The 25003-nt window shown below is 44.4% G+C and overlaps 1 protein-coding gene across 1 annotated transcript in view; it reads right to left on the bottom strand.

Moving 5' to 3' along the window:
* Window positions 1–21270, bottom strand: part of LOC127033528 (nectin-3-like) — a gene marked incomplete at its 5' end in the record, with an annotated part of 44321 nt that extends 23051 nt beyond the window's left edge. Inside the window, 5 exons of the mRNA XM_050921474.1 lie at window positions 13116–13454; window positions 15900–16064; window positions 17762–17962; window positions 20822–21013; window positions 21198–21270. Coding sequence (XP_050777431.1) covers window positions 13116–13454; window positions 15900–16064; window positions 17762–17962; window positions 20822–21013; window positions 21198–21270 — 970 coding nt within the window. The remainder of the gene's footprint in view (window positions 1–13115; window positions 13455–15899; window positions 16065–17761; window positions 17963–20821; window positions 21014–21197) is intronic.
* Window positions 21271–25003: the final 3733 nt, after the last annotated feature.

Genomic DNA, 25003 nt, shown 5'->3' on the forward strand with positions numbered 1-25003 from the left:
CGACAAATCAAGGAGCTGTGCACTAGCTTCGCCCCATTGTTCTCAGCCACCCCAGGACGGACTAAACGGGCATACCACTCCATTGACACAGGTAATGCTCACCCAATCAGAACCCCACCCTACCGGGTGTCTCCTCATGCCCAAGCTGCTATAAAACGGGAGATCCAGAACATGCTACAGATGGATATAATCCGCTCATCTACCAGTGCATGGGCATCTCCAGTGGTTCTGGTACCCAAACCAAATGGGGAAATACGCTTTTGCGTGGACTACCGTAAGCTAAATGCAGTAACTCGTCCGGACAACTATCCAATGCCACGCACCGATGAGCTATTGGAGAAGTTGGGACGTGCCCAGTTCATCTCTACAATAGACTTAACCAAGGGGTAGTGGCAAGTACCGCTAAATGAACCTGCCAAGGAGAGGTCAGCATTCGTCACCCATGCAGGGGTGTATGAATTCAATGTCCTTCCTTTCGGCCTTCGAAATGCACCCGCCACCTTCCAGAGGCTGGTAGATGGTCTACTAGCAGGACTGGGAGAATTTGCAGTTGCCTACCTCGATGATGTGGCCATTTTTTCAGACTCCTGGCCCGAACACCTACTACACCTGGAAAAAGGCTTTGAGCGCATCAGGCAGGCCGGACTAACTGTTAAGGCCAAAAAGTGTCAAATAGGCCAAAACAGAGTGACTTACCTGGGGCACCAGGTGGGTCGAGGAACCATAAACCTCCTACAGGCCAAGGTGGATGCTATCCAAAAGTGGCCTGTCCCACGGTCCAAAAAGCAGGTCCAATCCTTCTTAGGCTTGGCTGAATACTACAGGCGATTTGTACCACACTACAGCCAAATCGCTGCCCCACTGACCGACCTGACCAAAAAGACCCAGCCAAATGCAGTTAAGCGGACTGATGAGTGTCAAAAGGCCTTTACCCAGCTTAAGGCGATGCTCATGTCTGACAGGAGGCGGCGAACAGAGCGGCTAACAGGGGAGTTTCAGTGGGAGTGCTGTTGGAGGAGCAGGTTTTTGTGGTTTTTGTAGTTTGTGGTGTTTGTGTGTGTGTGAGTGAGTGTGTGTGCAGGCTGCTAGGGGCTGTGTGCTGAGAGCGAGGCTGAGCCCTGAGTTGGGGGCGGGGCTTACCTGATTAGGGGTCCTATATAAGGAGCCAGGCACTCAGGCAGCGGCACAGTCAGCTGCAGCGGCACAGGAGGCGGCGAACAGAGCGGCTAACAGGGGAGTTTCAGTGGGAGTGCTGTTGGAGGAGGTTGCAGGGGAGACCAAGGCAGAGGAACCGGGAAGGCAGACCAGGGAAGAGGCAGCCCTGCGCTGGTCGGTGGCCTGCGGTGCGGTGTGAGGTGTGGATTGCCAGGCACAGAGTTGCAGCGCTACGATGGAGGCAGAGGCAGCAGGTGCAGACACACTGAGGATGGCTGGGTGCGGCAGCTGCGGCATGTACATGGTCCTAGAGGGAGCACCTGAAAGGAGTTTCATCTGCATGAAGTGTCGTCTGATAGAGCTGCTGGAGGAAAAGGTAAGGGGACTGGAGATGCAAGTGGAAACTCTGGCTGAGTTTAGAAGGGGATTTGAGCAGATGATGGAACACAGACATGATGAGGCACAGGGGACAAGCTCAGGCGAGCGGACAAAAGCAGGACCTAAGGACTCTGAGGAGGGACTGCTGGGTGAGGAAAGTGGACGGTGGAAGCATGTCACTAGGAGAACCAGACAGAGGATAAGACGGGCCAGCGATGGACAAATAGAACTCAGGAATAGGTTTGCTGAGTTGGGAAATGAAGATGGAACACAGCGGGCTGCTGAAGGAGTAACGGCAAGGAAGAAGAGGCAAGCAGCTAGTCCTGCAGATGGAGGGGAGCAGTCAGTGGAGGCAACATCAAGTACGAGCCCTAGGAGGATTGTGAGGTCAAATACAAATCAGGAGGAATCACGGCCAGCTGCTGTGGGGGATAGACCGGAGAATCGCATTGTCACCAGGAAAAGGCAAGTCTACGTGATTGGAGACTCTCTACTGAGAAGAGTAGACAGGCCTGTAACTTGACCGGATCGGGAGAACAGAAGAGTGTGCTGTCTGCCGGGGGCTAAGATACAGGATGTGGACTCGAGCCTGAATACGATCTTAGCGGGAGCGGGAAAAAATCCGTTGATTATCCTTCATGTGGGAACGAACGATACAGCTAGTTACTCACTGGACTGTATCAAGGAGGACTATTTCAGACTGGGGAAGAGGCTTAAAGACATCGAGGCTCAGGTGATCTTCAGTGGGATTCTGCCGGTTCCTAGAGCAGGGCGACGAAGGAGGGACAAGATTATGGCAATCAACAGATGGCTCAGGGAGTGGTGTTATAAGGAGGGCTTTGGGATGTACGGTCACTGGGACGCATTTACGGATAGACAACTGTTTGCTCAGGATGGACTTCATCTCAGCAAGGAGGGAAATAGGATTCTAGGATGGAGGCTCGCCGACCTCATCAAGAGGGCTTTAAACTAGAAAGTTGGGGGAGATGGTTGGGAAATGTTCGGGAGATCTCCACGCCAGAACATAACCTGGAGAGGGAAGTAAACAAAGTGAGCGGGGATACCCTTGCGGCCCCAAGATTTGATCCAAGGAGGAATAGTGGAGTAGAAACCAGAGTAACGGGTGATGCTGGTGGCAGACAGTTTGTGCACGACGGGGGAAAGAATGTCACTGACGCCAAACGCCGAAAATTAAAAGGTTTGTACACTAATGCGAGGAGCCTAGGTAACAAGATGGAGGAACTGGAGTTACTCGTGCAGGAAGTGAAGCCGGATATTATAGGGATTACCGAAACTTGGTGGAATAGTACTCATGACTGGAGCACGGGTATTGAAGGCTATGTGCTGTTCAGAAAAGACAGGAAGAAAGGCAAAGGTGGGGGAGTAGCCTTGTACATCAATGATGAAATTAAATGTAGCAAAATAAGATGCGATGGAATGGATAAGACGGAGTCCGTCTGGGCAAAAATCACGCTGGGTAAAAAAGCAACTAGAGCTTCCCCTGAGATAGTGCTTGGGGTGTGCTACAGACCGCCGGGATCGGATTGGGATATGGATAGAGACCTCTTTAATGTCTTTAATGAAGTAAACACAAAGGGGAAATGTGTGATTATGGGGGACTTCAACTTCCCGGATATAGACTGGAGGACGAGTACTTGCACGAATAATAGGGGTCAGATTTTTCTGGATGTGATAGCGGATGGATTTCTTCATCAAGTAGTTGAAGCACCTACGAGAGGGGATGCCATTTTAGACTTGGTGTTGGTGAGCAGTGAGGACCTCGTAGAAGAAATGGTGGTAGGGGACAACCTTGGTTCGAGTGATCATGAGCTGATTCAGTTCAAACTAGATGGAAGGATAAACAAATGTAGATCTGCGATTAGGGTTTTCGACTTCTCGAGGGCTAATTTTAAAGAGTTAAGAAAATTAGTTAGGGAAGTGGATTGGATGGAGGAATTAGTGGATTTAAATGTGGAGGAGGCCTGGAATTACTTTAAGTCACAGCTGCGGAGACTGTCGGAAGCCTGCATCCCGAGAAAGGGGAAAAGAACCATGGGCAGGAGTTGCAGGCCAAACTGGATGAGCAAGCAACTCAGAGAGGGGATTAGACAAAAGCAGAAAGCTTACAGGGAGTGGAAGGAAGGCAGGATCAGTAAAGAAAGCTACCTTGCTGAGGTCAGAACATGTAGGGATAAAGTGAGGAAGGCTAAAAGCCGCATTGAACTGGAACTTGCAAAGGGAATCAAAACCAATAGTAAAAGGTTCTACAGCCACATAAATAAGAAGAAAACAAAGAAAGAAGAAGTGGGGCCGCTATACACTGAGGATGGAATGGAGGTTAAGGATAACCTAGGCATGGCCCAACATCTAAACAAGTACTTTGCCTCGGTTTTTAATAAGACTAGTGAGGAACCTTGCGATGATGGAGGGATGATAAACGGGAATGTGGATATGGAAGTGGATATTACTGCAACTGAGGTAGAGGCCGTACTTGAACAGCTCGATGGGTCGAAGTCGGAGGGCCCGGACAATCTCCACCCGAGGATATTAAAGGAACTGGCGCGTGAAATTGCGAGCCCGTTAGCGAGAATTTTTAAGCAATCGATAATCTCGGGTGTTGTGCCGTATGACTGGAGGATTGCTAATGTAGTTCCTATTTTTAAGAAAGGGAAAAAGAGTGATCCGGGTAATTATAGGCCTGTTAGCTTGACGTCTGTAGTATGTAAGGTCTTGGAAAAAATTTTAAGGGAGAAAGTAGTTAAGGACATAGAGGTCAATGGTAATTGTGACGAATTGCAACACGGATTTACTAAAGGTAGATCGTGCCAAACCAATCTGATCTCCTTCTTTGAGAAGGTGACGGATTACTTAGATAAAGGAAATGCGGTAGATATAATTTACCTAGATTTCAGTAAGGCGTTCGACACGGTTCCGCACACGGAGCTGTTAGTTAAATTGGAAAAGCTGGGAGTGAATATGAAAGTTGTAAGGTGGATAAGGAACTGGTTAAAGGGGAGACTCCAGAGGGTCATATTGAAAGGTGAACTGTCGGACTGGAAGGAGGTCACCAGTGGAGTCCCTCAAGGATCGGTTTTGGGACCGATCTTATTTAACCTTTTTATTACTGACCTTGGCACAAAGAGCGGGAATGTGCTAATAAAGTTCGCGGATGACACGAAGCTGGGGGGTATTGCTAACATGGAGAAGGACAGGGATACTATTCAAGAAGATCTGAACCACCTTGTAAACTGGAGTAATAGAAATAGGATGAAATACAATAGTGATAAGTGCAAGGTCATGCATTTAGGAATTAATAATAAGAATTTTGGATATACGTTGGGGGCGCATCAGTTGGAAGCGACGGAGGAAGAGAAGGACCTTGGGGTACTGGTTGATAGCAGGATGACTATGAGTCGCCAATGTGATACGGCTGTTAAAAAAGCAAATGCGATTTTGGGATGCATCAGGCGGGGTATTTCCTGCAAGGATAAGGATGTGTTAGTACCGTTGTATACGGCGTTGGTGAGACCCCATCTGGAATACTGTGTGCAGTTCTGGTGTCCCATGTTCAAGAAGGATGAATTCAAACTGGAACAGGTTCAGAGACGGGCTACGAGGATGATCCGAGGAATGGAAAAACTGCCTTATGAAAGGAGACTCAAAGAGCTTGGCTTGTTTAGCCTGGCCAAAAGAAGGCTGAGGGGGGATATGCTCGCCCTATATAAATATATCAAGGGGGTTAACGTTAGGGAGGGAGAGGAATTATTTAAGTTTAGTACTAATGTAGCCACGAGGACGAATGGGTATAAACTGGATATTAGGAAGTTTAGACTTGAAATTAGACGAAGGTTTCTGACCATTAGGGGAGTGAAGTTCTGGAATAGCCTTCCGAGGGAAGTAGTAGGGGCAAAAGACTTTCCTGGCTTTAAGACAAAGCTTGATAAGTATATGGAGGGGATGTTATGATAGGATCGTTAATTTGGGCAATTGATCTTGAATTACCACCAGACAGGTCTGCTCAATGGTCTGCGGGGTGATGTTGCATGCGATGGGTACTGAGTTGCTACGGAGAACTCCTTCTTGGGTGCTGGCTGGTGACTCTTGCCCACATGCTCAGGGTTTAGCTGATCGCCATATTTGGGGTCGGGAAGGAATTTTCCTCCAGGGCAGATTGGCAGGTGCCCTGGAGGTTTTTCGCCTTCCCCTGCAGCGTGGGGCACGGGTCGCTTGCTGGTGGTGTCTCTGCAGCTTGAGGTCTTCAAACCATTTTTGAGGATTTCAATAACTCGGTCCTGGGATAGGGGTTGTACAAAATTGGATGGGTGGGGTTCTGTGGCCTGCCTTGTGCAGGAGGTCAGACTAGATGATCAGATTGGTCCCTTCTGACCTATGAGTCTATGAGTCTATGAGACCCTGTGCTCAGGGCCCCGGATTTTGACAAGCCATTCCTGGTAACCACGGATGCATCTGAGCGTAGTATAGGAGCAGTGCTCATGCAGGAAGCAACAGATCACAACTTCCATCCTGTCGTGTTTCTCAGCAAGAAACTGTCTGACAGGGAAAGTCACTGGTCAGTCAGTGAAAAGGAATGCTATGCCATTGTGTACGCCCTGGAAAAGCTACGCCCATATGTTTGGGGACGGCGGTTCCAACTACAAACTAACCATGCTGCACTAAAGTGGCTTCATACTGCCAAGGGGAACAACAAGAAACTTCTTCATTGGAGTTTAGCTCTCCAAGATTTTGATTTTGAAATTCAGCACATCACAGGAGCTTCTAACAAAGTAGCTGATGCACTCTCCCGTGAGAGTTTCCCAAACTCTAGTAGTTAAAAAGTGTTCTTAAAATGTAGAAGTCTGTTAGTTATATACTTAGTGGTATATGTAAAGGTGCATGTGTTGTAGTAATCTGTTTATTTTAAAGTTCTAGAAGAAAATCGCCGCCAGTGAGCTTCCCCACTGTCTGCAATTTGGGGGGCGTGTCATAAACAGATAGCTAAGGGTTAATGTCTCTTTCACCTGAAGCACCTGACCAGAGGACCAATCAGGAAACCGGATTTTTTCAACTCTGGGTGGAGGGAAGGTTGTGTCTGAGTCTTTGTCTGTCTGCCTGCTTTTCTCTCAGTTTGAGAAGTGATTTCTGTTTTCTAATCTTCTGTTTCCAAGTTGTGAGTACCAAACATGGTTTTGTTGTTTTTGTATTTACATGTCTAAAGTGGCTGGAGTGCTTTGATTTGTATTCTTTTTGAATAAGGCTGTTTATTCAATATTCTTTTAAGCAATTGACCCTGTATTTGTCACCTTAATACAGAGAGACCATTTTTTATGTATTTTTCTTTCTTTCTTATATAAAGCTTTCTTTTAAGACCTGTTGGAGTTTTTCTTTACTGGGAAACTTCAGGGAAATTGAGTCTGTACTCACCAGGGAATTGGTGGGAGGAAGAAATCAGGGGGAGATCTGTGTGTTTTAGATTTGCTAGCCTGATTTTGCATTCCCTCTGGGTGAAGAGGAAAGTGCTTTTGTTTCCAGGACTGGAATTACAGAGGGTGGACTCCCTCTGCTTGGATTCACGGAGGCTGCTTCTGTGTATCTCTCCAGGAGCATCTGGAGGGGGGAAGGGAAAAAGGATTATTTCCCTTTGTTGTGAGACTCAAGGGATTTGGGTCTTGGGGTCCCCAGGGAAGGTTTTTGTGGGGACCAGAGTGCCCCAAAACACTAAGTTTTTGGGTGGTGGCAGCCGTACCAGGTCCAAGCTGGTAACTAAGCTTGGAGGTTTTCATGCTAACCCCCATATTTTGGACGCTAAGGTCCAAATCTGGGACTAAGTTATTACACCCTGTCTGAAAGTCATTCTTCTGTGGGGAAGCAAAGAAATCTGCAGGACATGAATTCTGTGCACATGCACAGAAGGGGGATGCAGTGACAGCTGAAGGGCCAACTGTGCCACTAATTTTCCTTCATTTACTGAGGCCTAGAGCTGGGCCTTGTCATCTGCAGGGCATTGTACTTAAGCTCTGCCAGCCTATTGCACGTGGTGAAGTTGTACTGCAGGTGCTGACATGCTGTGAATTAGAAGACAGGTGTATGACTAGGTAATCGGTCCTTCTAGCTAGCATAAAGTACTGTCTCTCAGCTCTTTTCGGGGTGGGGGCACAATGTTGGTGTGCGCCAAATCATCTGGGCTGGTTCCAGCATGGCCTTGTTTGTAGAAAGGGCCACATGCACTCTCTCTGTGGCTGAAGGATGTCCAGAAGACTATGTTGGGGGTTCCAGAATTCCTGCAGTGGAATTTTTAAGTTGGTAGCCACTCTCTGCAAAAGTTCTTGGTACTGCCGGTGGTCATCTGGTGGAGATAGCAGCATCTGGTGACAAGGAGGCTTCATTTGGAACTGGTGGTACTGATTACCCGTCTTCCTCCTCGTATACCAAAAGAGCTGGTTGGCAGGAGTGAAAGGATCCTTGCAATGGCGCTGGATGTCTGTGGTACAGGTCCCATGGGCTCCAGTAGGGTCAGAATGAGGGGTCCATCCATCTGGGAGAGCCCACAGGGAAGTGGTACCAGGCTTCTCAGGAGGCAGGGGGAGGGGGAGGAGAGGAGAATGTCATAGCCAAGCAGATCAGGGTGTTTCAGCTGCATGTCTGGGCTCCTACACAGCAGTGGAGATGTTGATGGGGCTACATCCTGAGACTTCTGAGTTGGATAATGGTTCTGTCAGAAACAGCAGGACTATCAGTACTGGAGGGCTCGGTCCAATGGATGGAAAGGGGCCTCTCCCACAGCAGGAACAGCAGTTCATCCTCAGCTGCGGGGACATTTCAAAAAATGGACAGGACCATGAGGAGTGGACACTGCGGGTAAAGCAGGAATACCTCCTCTGGCATTAGGCAAGTCTCTACATCCTGAGTCCATGGGTGCCCATTGAGATTCCAAAGGGACCTGAGTCAGCGCACTGGTGAGGCAGCACTGATGGAGCATCCAGAGCTATGCTTGTAGACTGATGCTCTACGTATCCCAGTACCGAGGTCACCACTGCTACCAACAGATCCTGCTTCTTCTTTGCTTTACCCTCCAGGCGGGGGGGGGGGGAAGGGGGACTTCAGCATTGGTTCCACTGGATCCAAGTGCAGCATCTTACCTGACATAGTACAGGTAGGGGAGGGAACTAATCTCTTATCAACAGTCCACTGGTACTATTATGCCCATGAGTATTTTTTTACTCTTGTGGTGGGGATTGTCCTTAGGCTTCAGTGCCAGCAGCTCCACACAATGGCTCGTGCTCAGAGGGGCACTACATAGCAGTGGAGGCAGTCTCCTTGGCCAGGATCTGAGTGCACCAGGGACCTCATTACCGCTTCGATATGGAATTCGCAGAGATGGGGCTCATGGGCTACTCTAGTTCTGGGTAGGAAGACCTTACAGATGCTGCACTTCACCAAAATGTGTGCCTCAACCAGGCAGTAAAGGCACTATGAATTCTTATCGCTAATAGAAAATTAATGAGCGTGAGACAGTTCTTGAAGCCTGGGATCCTTGGCATCGTCCCCACATGACCAGGGATTGTGTCCCTTAACCAGGGAGGATGTTTGATACTAAACTACACTATGAAAATGACAAAAAAATATTTACACATGTGCACCCATGTGTGGAATACACATAGGGATCATCACTCGAAGAAACTGTTGCTTTCTTGGTCGGAAACAGCACAATGCCAAAAAAAGTGAACATCGTTGATAATACATCTTTCTCTATCTTCCATATGCTTGCATCTTAACAGCAATACATTCCATCACAGAAATTAAAGAGATGAAGAAAAGCTACAAGACAACACAATCGTGAACAGAATGGCTCAAAGCAGTAAATATATACGAAATGTATATGGAATTTATGGTTCACTGAGATCAAATAGAGGCCACATATATCTTTTTTACAAGACAAAAGCATTGCTTTTATACTTATCACTTATTTTCTAAAATCCCTTACAGTTTTAACAACTTTTAAGCTTTCGGATCCATTGAGTACTACTAAATTTGTGACATCATTTTTCTTAACAGTACTAAACAGCTCAAGTCAAAACTCAACGATTTGGTAAAATCCAGATCAAGTGAGGCGACTAACATTTCAAGTAGACAAAACACTTTGGAGGCAGAGGTTTCCTCAAGAAAAGTATCAAAATTGAAGATAGGAACCATCCTGCTCAAGAGGAAGAAAAGAAAGCATGGGAGAGACTTAAATGGCTAATTCTTGAGAGAGGGGCTTGAGGGGCTTACAGAGCAATTTCACCAAATCACCTAACAAATAATAGCAACAAAGCACTATATGTTAAGGCTTAGACAGTAACAGACTATTCTGGAGTCCACACAGACAAGCGGAGGCAGGAACAGAGCTCAGTAATACATCAAGACTTGATCAGACACTGCATTCCTGAGGAACAGATGGTAAATATTGATAACTCATTTTTAACACTTTCCCAGGTTAAGAGCAGCAACTAAACAAACTAGCACTTGAGAGAGTCAAGCACTTATCACAGCCAGTTCGAAAACTGAAGTAGGATTCCTGATATAAGACAGGACTTTGGAGAAGATTCCTTTGTCTGACAACACACGGTCATACTTTAACTCCACCAATATTTAAGGACATCTCACTTTATTGCTCAACTCAAGGGTTCCCAAGTTCATACCTACCAAAAACCTTCCCCTTTGACTACAGGTTAAAGTAAATATGTAGCATGTGTCAGGTCTAAACTCAAATTGTGTATTGTTCTTCATGTTACTATAGTCCTGGAGACTTTCTACCCACACAACATCTGTTTCATGGGTATTCCACAATGCACCATCTAGCCACAATCATGCCCTTCTCTGTCCTTACAACAAACAATTGCTTCATATTCAACTATTTTTCAAGGTGCCCCATTCTTCCCCTCACCCACAGAGCTCTACAGTTGACAAGCAATTCTTTTGTGCAGTACTTAACATGGAACGCTTTACTCATTCAGCCTTTTAAATTAATTCTTTATGGAAGAAAAATAACCGAGGAACTAGAAACATGTTGCTTCAAATCCAAGCTGTAGAAAGTAGCATCCCATATTTCACAGAAGCAGTTCTAGGACTTACTGTGCTGGAGTAACTGGGAGACAAATATCAACTCAAAAAAATTCATTCTGGAGCTATGTTACAGTCATTGTCACACCAAACATGTTCCTGTGATTAAAACTAACATTATTGCTTAAAATGTTTAATGGTGATATATTATTCAGCTATTTTCAGGAATTTTTCCATCATCAAATCTTTTTATTTTGCTTAAGTACAGCTGGTCTTTTTTACAAGAATGCTGTTACTGCCAAAAGCAAAATTACTTACAGAACGGAAACAATGCATCATTTCACCTCAGATTGGTGAGGGTTTGTCTATACTTTTTTCTTCCATGCATAGAATCAGAGAATATCAGGGTTGGAAGGGACCTCAGGAGATATCTAGTCCAACCCCCTGCTCAAAGCAGGACCAACCCCCAACTGAATCATCCTAGCCAGGGTTTTGTCAAGCCTGACCTTAAAAACCTCTAAGGAAGGAGATTCCACCACCTCCCTAAGGAACCCATTCCAGTGCTTCACCACCCTTCTAGTGAAATAGTGTTTTCTAGTATCCAGCCTAAACCTCCCCCACTGCAACTTGAGACCATTGCTCCTTGTTCTGTCATCTGCTACCACTGAGAACAGCCGAGCTCCATCCTTTTTGGAACCCCCCTTCAGTCTAGTCTGTGAAAATAAGAAATGGCCATGGCCAAACTTTTTAACAAACAACTGCCTTCATAGAATCATAGAATATCAGGGTTGGAAGGGACCTCAGGAGATATCTAGTCCAACCCCCTGCTCAAAGCAGGACCAACCCCCAACTGAATCATCCTAGCCAGGGTTTTGTCAAGCCTGACCTTAAAAACCTCTAAGGAAGGAGATTCCACCACCTCCCTAAGGAACCCATTCCAGTGCTTCACCACCCTTCTAGTGAAATAGTGTTTTCTAGTATCCAGCCTAAACCTCCCCCACTGCAACTTGAGACCATTGCTCCTTGTTCTGTCATCTGCTACCACTGAGAACAGCCGAGCTCCATCCTTTTTGGAACCCCCCTTCAGTCTAGTCTGTGAAAATAAGAAATGGCCATGGCCAAACTTTTTAACAAACAACTGCCTTCATAGAATCATAGAATATCAGGGTTGGAAGGGACCTCAGGAGGAATCTAGTCTAACCCCCTGCTCAAAGCAGAACCAATCCTCAACTAAATCATCTCAGCCAGGGCTTTGTCAAGCATGCCTGTATCTCTAATCATTAGAGTTTTAGCTACAATTACTAATTTGTAAGTAAACAAAACTCATTTTAACCACTGTTAATGGCATTAATATCAAAGAGAAAACATAAGAATATGGATTAGTAAGATAAGGCCCCAGTTAAGTTTTTACTTCAACCATCTTAAATACCCCATTTTTTGGAAAAAATGAATTACTTCATATTTGTTAGACTACCCTCCCTAATCTTTTAATGAGCCATTACATTTCTTTTTAAAACAGTACGTAGCAATTTACTTATTTCACCATCAACAGCCTTTCTATAGTCATTTAGTATCTCATCAGATCAATACACCTGAAACATCCTGAACAGAGTTCCCTTAAATTACATATTGATTTTTCCATTTAAGTCAACAGCTACATTATTTATTCCAAATTTCAGAACAAGTTTTGTTGTTTTTTGACTTTAGTTGAATTGTTTCTAAAATTTAAGAAAGCTTCTAAATAAAAATGCTTGAATTTTTCCCATTCACGTGCAGTTTATTTTAAACATACAAGAATGTGAACGTTTATTTTTAATTAACTGCACTATTTTAGCACACATTTGTCAAACATTTGAAGTAGCAACAATTTCATCTCAGCCTATTGTGACCCAACAAAGAATCTCTTCATTCAGCAAGCAGTGCCCAGCATATTAATTCCATCACTCAATGTTTATTTTCTCCTTCTTGCACTTAAGGCCTGACCAACTTTTTTTTTTAAAAATGCACACACTATTCTCATCTTTTGGATTATTTGACAGAGTGCCTGGATCTTCTGATTTAAAATACATAAGTCGTCCCCAAATTACTAAGAATGACTTTGAATCAAAAGGTTTGTAGTCCTCTTGTGGATGTGGCTACGTCAACCAAAAAACATCATGAATCAACTAATACTGCATTACAACACCTGCTCTGTGTTGTCTTCTAGGCCAGCCAAGAGGATTGTTAAAGAAAATTTGAGACAGAAGAATAAATTATATAATTCTGTAAGTCACAGCATTAAGAAACTCAATCACTTCCTTACGATGCTGGAGCCCGCTAACAATATTTGAAACATCTGTCAAACCCCACTACTGAACTTTCAGTACACAGCAGGAAGGTAAACACGGCCAATCATTATGTGGCAAGATATGGTGCTGTAGATTCAGACCCCAGCTTGCCACACACGATGTCTCCATGTAGCCAAGTCCTATGAAGTTTGTTCAGCTTTTTGTGGAGGTTTTGGGGGTAAAATAATCAAATATAAAATTAAGAAGCAAACATACCCAATACAGTTACAGTCGTTGATGACTCAGTATTTCCTAGTGGGAATGTAACTGCTTTGCATACATATTCTCCTGAATCAGAGAAGCTGATATTGTGTAGGATGATGGTTGCATCAGTAAGTGAGTTGTTCTTAAATGACACTCTTCCTTGGTATTCTCCTTGAGGAGCAAACCCATCTTCAGGATGAAGAACAGCAATGGTCTGTTTACTTTTACCATGTATCTTCTCCCATGAGATTTGTATTATTGTTCCACTTATTTCAATCATGCATTTCAGGGTGACATTCTTCCCCCAAACTGCCGTTACATGTCGCTCAACAACTGGTTTAGCCAAGACAGCTAAAAACAAAGAAATGTTATGATAGTTGAGTTTCAAAGTTAGTAGCAAATCTAAAGGCACGTATTTACCTTTAGCTGTAACTTCACAAAGCCATCACTCCATGTCTGACCTCTCAATCCTCATCCTCAAAGAAAACCTGTATAACACCTTCAAAAGATGAGCCTGGAATTTAAATTCCTAACTCTGGAGGACACTAAAAAGCATGGACTTAAATACACTAGTTTAATGGCTTATTAGGACAATATGTAACACACCCTAACCCTAACCTTCCATTGCCCTGGAACAGCAGAGGCGTTAATTGCACACTTCATTTGAAGTGGTCTCCTACAGCATGTGTGAATCACTTATGCTTAACAACCTATCACATCTTGTATTTAGCTTGGACACTCTGGTTACCTTCCTCAGACTTGAAGAAGAGCTCTATGAAGTTCAAAAGCTTGTCCTGGTCACCAACAGAAGTAGGTCCAATAAAAGATATCACCTCACCTACCTTGTCTCTCTCTGTTTCCTATGTAGGTACTTATAAACTGTGATCAAGTCACCTCTTAAACTCCTCTTTGTTAAGGTAAACAGACTGAGCTTCCTGAATCTCTCACAATAAGGCATATTTTCCAATCTGTTAATAACTCTTGTGCCCCTTCTCTAAATCCTCTCCAATTTATCAGTTTATCCAATTTGCGTCCTTCTTGAATTGTGGACACTAGAACCAGATGCAATATTCCAGGAGCAATTGCACCAATGCCAAACACAGAGGGAACATAACTCTTCTACTCGATTTTCCTCTCTTTATACATCCAAAGATCATATTAGCCCTTTTAGCCACAGCACTGCACTTAGAGCTAATGTTCATTCGTTATCACTCCTGAGTCTTTTAGAATCACTGCTTCTTAGGATAGACTTTCCCATCTTGTAAGAATGGCCAACATCCTCTGTTTCTAGATATACGGCCTTACATTTGGCCGTATTAAAAGGTACATTTTTTTTGTTTGCAACCAGCTTCCAAAGCAATTCAGATCGCTTTGTATTAGCAACCTGTCCTCTTCATTATTTACCACTCCTCAATTTTTTGTGTCATCCACAACCTTTATAAGTGCTGAGTTTATGTTTTCTTCCAAGTCATTGATAAAAATGTTAAACAGCATAGGACCAAGTACCAATCCCTAAGGGAGGCCACTTGAAACACATCTGCTCGGTAATGATTCTCCCCTTACAACTAAATTTGGAGATCTATCGGTTAGCCAGCTTTTAATTCATTTAGTGTGTCCCGAGTTTATTTTGTATTGTTCTAGTTTCTTACTCAAAATATTGCCTGGTGCCATGTCAAACACCTTACAGAAGTCTAAGGACATTACATCAACACTATTATCATCATTAAACAAACCTGCAATTTCATCAAAAATTTCTCATCATATTGTCTCATTGCTTCCTAGTACTCCCATATCTGTCTGTATTCATCAATCTTATACTTAGATTACAAACTCTTTGGGGGCAGAGACCATCTTTTTTTGTTCTGTGTTTGCACAATGGGGTCCTGGTCCATGACTAGGGCTCCGAAGTGCTATGGTAAGACAAATAAAGAATAGTATCATTTGCTTTTCTGTGACAACATTTCTTCCCCTTTTTTCTAATTCCTCTGCCCTTTTGGGTATATATATACACACAAATCCCCACATTTACTCACGGTCCACAGATGTCTGTCAAATTCTGTGCAATTGGAAAAGTAAACATCCAAAGGCAGAATGTGGCCCGTGGTAAGTTTCTGGAGAAACACATTAATTAAATTCTAGGAAAGAGAATGATCTTCCCTATAATTTGAAGGAAAGGGTTTGCTTTTTGTCTCTGTTGTATGGAATATACAGAGTGTAAATAATTCAATGATAAAGTACAGGAGTTTCTAAAGGAGAGAACATTTTTGATTATGGAAACATACAAAGATCAATAAAGACTGCTTCTTTTGAATATGTCATTTGAAGTGCTTTGAAATGTAATGTCATTTGCTTAGCAAATATCTTGTACAACTGTAAAGTAGAAATTCATTATGTCAACAAAATGGATAATTGGGAGGGGGGCAGTTAGATCTCTTTACCACCTTGGTCAGTGTTTTTATTTTGGGGCTCAGGTTAGAGTAAGTTTCTTGGGCTTCCTTCTCAGTAAAGGGAAAAGTAAAAAGGTATCACATCTTCGGGAAAACTAGCACATACAAATAAAAAAGCCTACATCAGCTGACATATTTACAGATTTAAAAACTATGTAAGCTTCTCCTCTACAGGAGGCAGGTACAGGCAACGACTGAAACGGAAATTCTTGCACCAGACTGACAAGTGCAAATATTCCTTTTGAAGAAACAAGCTTCAAAGTGTTACATTTCTGATGCACAAAAGGCCAGGAGTTCTAGCTTTTGGAGTTTTGTATTGAAGACAGATATTAAAGCCCAGCTAGCCTACCAGAGCGCTTGCCATTCCGCCTCTGGCTACATTCACAGGTTCCATGTTCAGCACAGCGAGGGTGGTAGGCTCTTTGATTGCAGGCTGGTCCAGTCCAACCTTTTTCGCAATGACATGTTCCACCCATGCAAACACCATGAGAGCCACAGTCCACAGGACAGATTTCTGTATTTAAAAGGAGGGATGGGAGAAAAAGAGAGAAAGAATGAGAGGGGAACACACATTAATTAGCAGCGTTACATTTTAATTCAACATATGAAGGAGAAAAGAAAATCTTTGAACATTAAATCAAAGGAATTTACTGCTAAAAGCATTTTCAGGTAGGACCCAAGAGAATATGGAATATGAAATTTGATCTCTGCTAATGCTTAATTAGTTACCCAGTTGACTTAGTAATGCCTAAGTCTCCACAGGTCTTCTGTCAGTTAGCTCTCAGTAATTCTCAATTATATTTTTTGCGAGGACTTATTTTTTAAGGGTTACCATTTGTAGCTTAGATTATATGCATTTAATCCCATTAGAATTTCCTGCATAGTTTTAGTGACTAAATGTACCATGTACCTTGCAGGTTATTTACATTATAGGCAAAAATCTACAATTGAACAAAAGTTCAATTTAGCAAAGGGGATTTTTTCCTTGCTCTCAGACTGAGACTAAAATTCAGATTCTGATCTAAATTATAATAATTCCATATATTAATCTGAATTTATACCAAAGTATCTAAGAAAAGCGACTGGCCTTAAATGTGCTAAGTTTTGGCTGTGAAGAAAGCCTTACCTGTTAGAACTGTTGGCCCAACCATGCAGTCCTTATTCAGGCAAAATTTTCATTAACTTAAGTCTGGAGTTTTGCCTGAACGAGATCTACAGGACTGGCCCCTCCAAGCACCTAAAAATACATTTTTCAAATGGAAATACACCTCTACCTCAATATAACGCTGTCCTCGGGAGCAAAAAATCTTATCGTGTTATAGGTGAAACTGCGTTATATTGAACTTGATTTTTATCCGTTGGAGTGCACAGCCCTGCCCACCCCGGAGTGCTGCTTTACCTTGTTATATCCAAATTCGTGTTATATCAGGTGGTGTTATAACGGAGTAGAGGTGTATTTCTGGATGCATCATTAACACAGTTCTAAATATGTAGATGAATATCTCAGTACAAATCTTAAGTGCAGAAGGTACATATAACATTTTGTTCTTTTCTTTGAACCACCACCAAAAACAAATGCCTTCAATTAATATCTGAGTGAAGAAACTGTGTGATTTTCAAATATTTATGAAAGGTCATTTGTTCTGAATGTTTCACTCATGATATATGGCCTGATCCTGTTCCCACGACAGTCAATAGAAAGACTTAGCTTCAATGGCAGCTGGATCAGGTTCTTACACATGTGGAAGTAGAGCAAGAGTCAGACTAGCTGTAACCCTAATAACGTGAGATTTGTGGAAGCGAGGATTGTGTGAGGCAAATGGGAAAGAAATAGGTGAGAAGTTGTTGCGACCTTGTGTCGATAACGAGGAATGTAGACTAGCGTCTAAATAGAAGTGAGAAAAATAAGATATCAAGATAGCCTATGTATAAACAAAATGCAGCTATTGCTTATTATTGTCTGTAACAAGAAGTATAAATGCTTGCTGGAACTGTTTACCTGGAGAGAGACCTGCCTAGGAGGGGGAAACCCTGTGTCTTGGCACACTCCCTCCCTCTATGCAATTGCTTGAAATAATAAAGTATCTGACTTTGCTGCACCCAACCAAAAAGTAAGAACTAAGTTTTTCTGTGACACACAGTAATGCAAGATTATGTATTAACTTATAAAATATTAGAGTTTTACACATTAGGAATGTTTTTAATCCTTACCATTTGAGCAATCTACACCTGTCCAATTAGGGTCACAAGTGCAGGTATCACTTTCTTGAAGGTACATCCCATGACCAGAGCACTGGTCTGGACACATTGTCTTCAGCATTTCACAGTTACTACCACACCATTCTGGATTACAGTGGCACCTTCCATGGACACACACACCATGACTGGAACAGGCCGGGTCTAAGCAATCAGCTGGAGAGAAAAAAAGATACTCTTTAATATGTAATTATTAACAATTACAATAGCAGCAATTATCATCCAAGGATTTTAAGCACTTCCTGAATTAATTAAAAAACTCATGTGAGGTAAACAGCACTACACTCATTTAACAACAAACAGTAAATGGGGATACAAGGCGATGAGGCAAATCACAATGTTATGTAATGAGTCAGTGGAAGAACAGAGAGTAGAACTCATGAGTCCTGAGGTGGCCTCTAGCCCACCTGCTTTATAATTATAACTGGAGATATATCAATCTTCTAGAACTGGAAGGCACCTTGAAAGGTCATTGAGTCCAGCCCCCTGCCTTTACTAGCAGGACCAATTTTTGCTCCAGATCCCTAAGTGGCCCCCTCAAGGATTGAGCTCACAACCCTGGGTTTAGCAGGCCAATGCTCAAATCACTGATCTAACCCTCCCCCCAAATCTTTAATCACAAGATAACAAGCACTATCTGATCAAATAAATAAAAAAAAATCAATATATAACTAACAGAATGCAACTTCTAATCCATTTTTGCTATCATATTGGTCATTTTCTTTGTAGTACATGAGATCATCAAAAGAAATTGTAAGGATTCATGTTCATATGAGTAACTGGTTTAATGACATTCTGGGGATAACGGACACAAACCTCGAAGTCATTGATGTAACTGAGACTCTTGCAAGGATTTGTAATTTTACCGAATTACACCAAGATTCACTTGAGTTTTCAGGCTATTGCTCTCCGTTTCCCTAATCACAGAGTAACAAAATCTTGGATTCTCTACAACAAGCAGTATCAGCTGACCTGATCCACTAATACTGAGTTCTGAAAGCTATATAGGACCCTCAACCTGTTTGAGAAATCAATGAGTTGGGTATTCTCTATCCTTCTGAATTCACTTTAATGTGCTTTAGATGACGAGATTTAATTTAGCAATTTGACTCAATAAAACTTTACACTTGTAGGGTCAATGGTCTGAAAATTTAATTCCAGAGAATTAATTGCATTACTTTGTATGTGGCGATCAATGAAATCAATTTGATTAAGGAAGGGAAATGGTGCTTTTTCCTCCTAAAAAAATAAATAGAAAATGACTTCCACTTTACAGCACCCCAGAATGAATACGTATACATCTCTAAAATACAAAAAAAAGCATAATTTTTCAGTGTGATGCATTTGAATCAGCATTTTCAACTGTGAAGTCTTTATAAAAATGTTGGTGGGAAAGACCATATGCAATAGAGTAACAATTTCTTCTACAATGTGAAAAATCACGATGTCTGATCTAACAGTCAGCTTTTCTTGTGCTTCCCTGTTAGCTGATGTCAGACAGATAAAATCAATCTAGTTTTAATAAGCTGAAATTATCAGACAAAACCTGCTGAAACCAAAATATCTAGCAACCAGAGTATTTTAGGATGCTTAATATAAGGTGGACAATTTGCCAGCACATGGCTTCACTGGGCCAGATTTTCAGCTGGTGCAAATTGACATGGCTCCAGTGAAATCAACAGTGTTATGCTGATTTACACCAGCTGAAAAATCTGACCCACTATGCTGTAATCTGACATTTTAGAAACATTACCAGTGATGAGCTGCCAAAATCTTAACAACTGGCTTCCTCCTCACCCCACAAGGGGGTCGTGGCCCACCCCCGCTCCCTGGGGTTCCTGTGCCATCCACCCTCCTGTGTTCCTTGATGCCCCCGCCAGGACCCCTGCCCCCTCCACCTCCTTACCTGTCTCCTGACTGCCCCCTGCCACCCATCCAACCCCTTCTCTCATTCCTGATGGCCCCTGCCCATCCAACCATCCCTTCTCCCTGCCCCCTGACTGCCTACCACTACCCCATCCAAACCCCGCTCCTTTCTGACTGCTCCCACGGGACCCTTGCCCCCATTCAACCCCCCGTTCCCTGCCCTCTGATGACTCTGACCCCTATCCACCCCCCCTGAACTCCTCTGCCCTCTATCCAACCCCCCCACAACTCCCTGCCCCCTTACCACGCTGCCTGGAGGTGGCTGGTGGTACTACAGCCACGCCACCTGGCTGGAGCCAGGCCACGCTGCTGCCACAGAGTGCCTGGAGCACCGGGTTAGGCCAAGCTCGCAGCTCCCACAGATCAGCTGTTCATGTGGGAGGCCTGGGTGGGTGGAGAAGCAAGTGGCGGCTTCACACTCAGGCCCAGGGAGGTGGAGGCAGAGTGGAGGTGAGCTGGAGCGGGAAATGGTTCCCCTGCGCACCCACCCCACGGGCTACCTGCTGCGGCACAGGCGGCCTCCCTGCCCCAGCTCATGTCAGCTCTGTCTCTGCCTCGCTGGGCCTGAACATAAAGCCGCCGCCCCATTTCTCTGCCCTCCCAGGCTTCCTGCGCGAACAGCTGATTAGGGAGAAGCACGGGGGGTGGGGGGCTGCAAACTCGGCATGGGGGAAACGGGATGGAGCGTTCAGGGAGGAGGCCAGGGTGGACCGGAGGTGAGCTGGAGTGGGAAGCGGTTCCCCTGCACGCCCTCACCCCCAGGTTACCTGCTGTGGCATGGGCAGCCCCCCGCCCCAGCTCACCTCGGCTCCATCTTCGCCTCGCCAGGCCTGAGTGCGAAGCCGCCACCCCATTTATCCACCCTCCCAGGCTCTTTTCGATAATGTACTCAGCAGGACCAGCCGCTCCCCCTGTTCCCCCCCTAGCTAAGCTCCTAGGTCACTTCAACTTACTGGTTGTTAAATTTAGAAGCCCGCACAGGACAACCAGTTCTAAAAGGGCTTCTAAATTTAACAACCGATTCCCGTGAACCAGCTCCAGCTCACCACTGGACATTACTGTAGATGCCTGGATAAATATTTCATTTACCTTCTTCACAGTTTTCTCCTTTGTACCCAGAGTTGCAGGCACAAGAACCCATGATACAGATCCCACGGCCCCCACATTGAAGATCAGTACACTGGGTGGCAGGCACATCACACTCTGTACTCTTCCAACCGCTGAAACAGAGACAGCGCCCTTTGGAATACTGCCCATTGCCACTACACAATCCTGGGCAGGCTGCCGTGAAATAAAACACAACAGAAGAATTAACAAAACTCTTTTCAAAATCAAGCTTTGGGAAAAAAGAGGAACATGTATGAAACAAGTTGCATGCCAGTTTCTTTTCGTTAGTAGATTAGTAATGACTCGTCTTTCTGCAGTTTATTTATTTTAAAGTAAGAAAAGAATTTGGTTCAGATACCTCTTGAACAATCAAGGCCCAGAAATCCAGGAAAACTATGGCATGATTCAGAAACACACTCTCCATTTCCATGGCAATTTCAGTGGCTTTCCATTCAGGGCCGGCTTTAGGAAGTACGGGGCCCGATCTAATAGTTTCGACGGGGTCCCGGCAAGGATGACAAAAAAAACCAAACCTATGGGGCTTGTGCTCACCGGGCGCCGCTCCAAGTCTTCAGCGGCAATTCAGCGGTGGGTCCTTGGGTTTGAGCACTGGCCTGCTAAACCCAGGCTTAAGAGTTCTATCCTTGAGGGGGCCATTTAGTGATCAAGGGCAAAAATCTGTCTGGGGACTGGTCTTGCTTTGAGCAGGGGGTCGGACTAGATGGCCTTCTGAGGTCCCTTCCAACCCTGATATTCTATGTTTCACTCGCTCTGGGTCTTTGACAACACTGAAGGACCAGCTGCCGAAGACCTGGAGCGCCACTGGGTAAGTAAAAATTAAGAAGGTGTCTCTAGCCAGGGAAGGGATTCTTGGCCACTTCCTCCCCGGGCAGCCCTGTCACGGGGCCCGATTCGGGAGAATCGATGGAATCGGCCTAAGGCCAGCCCTGATTCCACTACAGACTCTGAAAGAAAGAGTAAGAACAAAAATTCATCCAGACCTCTACCATAATACTAAAGTACAACAGAAGGTGTCTATCATCTCATTCTAAACCACTAGTGACTGACAGCAAATTAAGGTACTTACAGAACCATGTATGTTGCTTTATTTAGTGATTGCAAGTAAAGAGTGGCTAATTTCCTGTAATTAATGCTTGTGGTATCCTATTACACTTTGTTAGAACAAGAAGCTCAAGATTTAAACAGTAACATGATAGTTACTTTACGCTCATAATACTGCCTAATGCCACTTATGAACATGTCAAAAAAGCATCGTCCTTTGTGAACCACACATCATGGGAGGCTTTCATACTTCAATTACTGATCTATTAAAATACATTTTCTATATCTTTTGTTGAGTGATGAAAAAACATAATAAATTCAACATTAGTGAAAACAACCCAGACTATTTAACTCAGAAAACTCATCTCTGTTTTTAACAGAATGCTTAGATTGCAGCTTTTGGTGAAAACTTTGGAGACTGTGCTTACCTATAACAATCGTATTAAAAGGCACCTGCTCTGCATTTTTCCCATCATTATAAAAAGCCAGATGCCAGATTCCAGAATCCAAATACTGGATAAAACCTGCCTCATGGAGACTCCTGGACCTTGTCTGTTGGCCTGCTCTCTCTGACTCAAGTAGGTTGTGATGTTGTCTTGCGATCAACCTGCTACCATCAAGGAGTTCCACAAAGTCATACTACAAGGGAGGAATGTGCAAAGGGTTTATTATCCACTTATTGCTCTTTTTAATTACCATTTTCATAATTTTTTCTATAATTTAGTAGTTATGAAATGTGCCAGCCCCAGAAACTGCAGTTGCATATTCCCTCACAGAATAAATAGTACAGAGAGTGGCAGTGCAAACTTCCCACAATCTCATGTAATATGCATTCAGCTTGACCTGGAGAGATCCCTTCTAGAACAGAGAAGATAAAATCTCAGGCCTTGTCTACACCACAAAGTTGCAGCGCTGGTGAGGGGGTTACAGCGCTGCAACTTAGGAGGTGTACACACCTGCACGGCATTACCAGCGCTGCAACTCCCTGTTTGCAGCGCTGGCCGTACACCCGGTCGAACCTCGGGTGTAGAGGATCCAGCGCTGGTGATCCAGCGCTGGTCATCAGGTGTAGACACTCACCAGCGTTTTTCTTGACCTCCGTGGAATAAGCAGGTATCCCAGCATACCTGAGGAAGCCTCTCTGGTAATCAAGCAGGTCTCCTTCCCCGCGGTGTGCTCTCGCATTCCCCAAAACCCCCCGCAAGCAGGTCTCCTTCCCCGCGGTATGCTCTCGCGTTCCCCGAACCCCCCCACAAGCAGGTCTCCTTCCCCGCGGTTTGCAGGGGGGTTCGGGGAACGCGAGAGCAAACCGCGGGGAAGGACACCTGCTTGCAGGGGGGTTCGAGGAACGTGAGAGCAAACCGCGGGGAAGGACACCTGCTTGTAGGGGGGTTTGGGGAACACGAGAGCAAACTGCGGGGAAGCAGGTCTCCTTCCCCGCGGTGTGCTCTCGCGTTCCCCGAACCCCCCCGCAAGCAGGTCTCCTTCCCCGCGGTTTGCTCTCGCGTTCCCCGAACCCCCCTGCAAACCACGGGGAAGGAGACCTACTTGCAGGGGGGTTCGGGGAACACCGGAGCAAACCGCGGGGAAGGAGACCTGCTTCCCCGCGGTTTGCTCTCGCGTTCCCTGAACCCCCCTGCAAACTGCCCAACAGCGCTGCAGTGTGGCCACATCTAACACCACTTGCAGCGCTGGTTGCTGTAAGTGTGGCCACTCTGCAGCGCTGGCCCTATACAGCTGTACTAATACAGCTGTAACAACCAGCGCTGCAAAACTGTAGATGTAGACATACCCTCAGGCTATGTCTACATGGCCCCACAATTTGACTATGGGAGTGTGAATTGAAGCATGCATTAGCATGTGATGTTATAACGCCCCCGTGTGGACGCTTGCTGGCATAAACTAAAGCAGTGGTTCTCAAACTTTTGTACCGGTGACCCCTTTCACATAGCAAACCTCTGAGTGTGACCCCCCCTAAATTAAAAACTTGTTTTTTATATTTAACACTATTACAAACGCTAGAGGTAAAGCGGAGTTTGGGGTGGAGGCTGACAGCTCAGGACCCACCATGTAATAATTTTGTGACCCCCTGAGGGATCCTGACCCCCAGTTTGAGACCCCTGGAATTAAAGGACTATGTTAATGCGAATGAAATACCTTTTAGTTTACAACTGCAGCATCCACATGAGGGAGGTACAGCGCAACATGATAGTGTGTGCTACCAGTCTCCTCCCATCCCCACAGTCCAAACTGCAGAGCCATGTAGACAAGCTCTCAATGTCTGTCTGTTCTTTCACTCCTCTTGATGAGATTTCTAAGGAGAATGCCAAGTAATGCCAGTTATTATGGTGGCGCTTTCTTGTGATATTGACACCGGACCACCAATTCATTTAACATTAATTTGCAGAACAAAAAAGTCAGATGAGGTTAGTCTGCAGTCACAACGGGCAGATGTGAGCTGGCCATCTGCAGGTGACTCAGTCCATATTGACTGTGCCATATAAACTAACTAATAAGAATATCCTGCTCCAATCCATTACTCTTTGCTGCTTCTTTTGTTTCACAATCCAAGGTAAATTCTCTGTTGGTGTAATTCCACTGACTTCAATAGAGATACTACTGCAGAAAATATGGCCTTACAATTTGTAAAAGCAGCAAAGAATCCTGTGGCACTTTATAGACTAACAGACATTTTGGAGCATGAGCTTTCGTGGGTGAATACCCACTTCCTCAGAACATACATCTGAGGAAGTGGGTATTCACCCACAAAAGCTCATGCTCCAAAATGTCTGTTAGTCTATAAGGTGCCACAGGATTCTTTGCTGCTTTTACAGGTCCAGACTAACACAGCTACCCCTCTGATACTTACATTTTATAGAATCACAGATTATTAAGGTTGGAGGGGGGCCTCAGGAGGATTGAACTCACAATCCTGGGTTTAGCAGGCCAATGCTCAAACCACCGAGCTACCTCTCCCTCCAAGAGTCTAGCTTGCATTTCTTTTGTACAAAGTAAACCAGATACCAAATGCAAAGTATAACAGGTTAAAACTAGAAAGCAGTGACAGAAAATACTGTAGTTCAGATTAAAACTCTCTTCAAA

The sequence above is a fragment of the Gopherus flavomarginatus genome, chromosome 13 (genome assembly GCF_025201925.1).
Source record: "Gopherus flavomarginatus isolate rGopFla2 chromosome 13, rGopFla2.mat.asm, whole genome shotgun sequence".
Classification (NCBI taxonomy): Eukaryota; Metazoa; Chordata; order Testudines; family Testudinidae; genus Gopherus; species Gopherus flavomarginatus.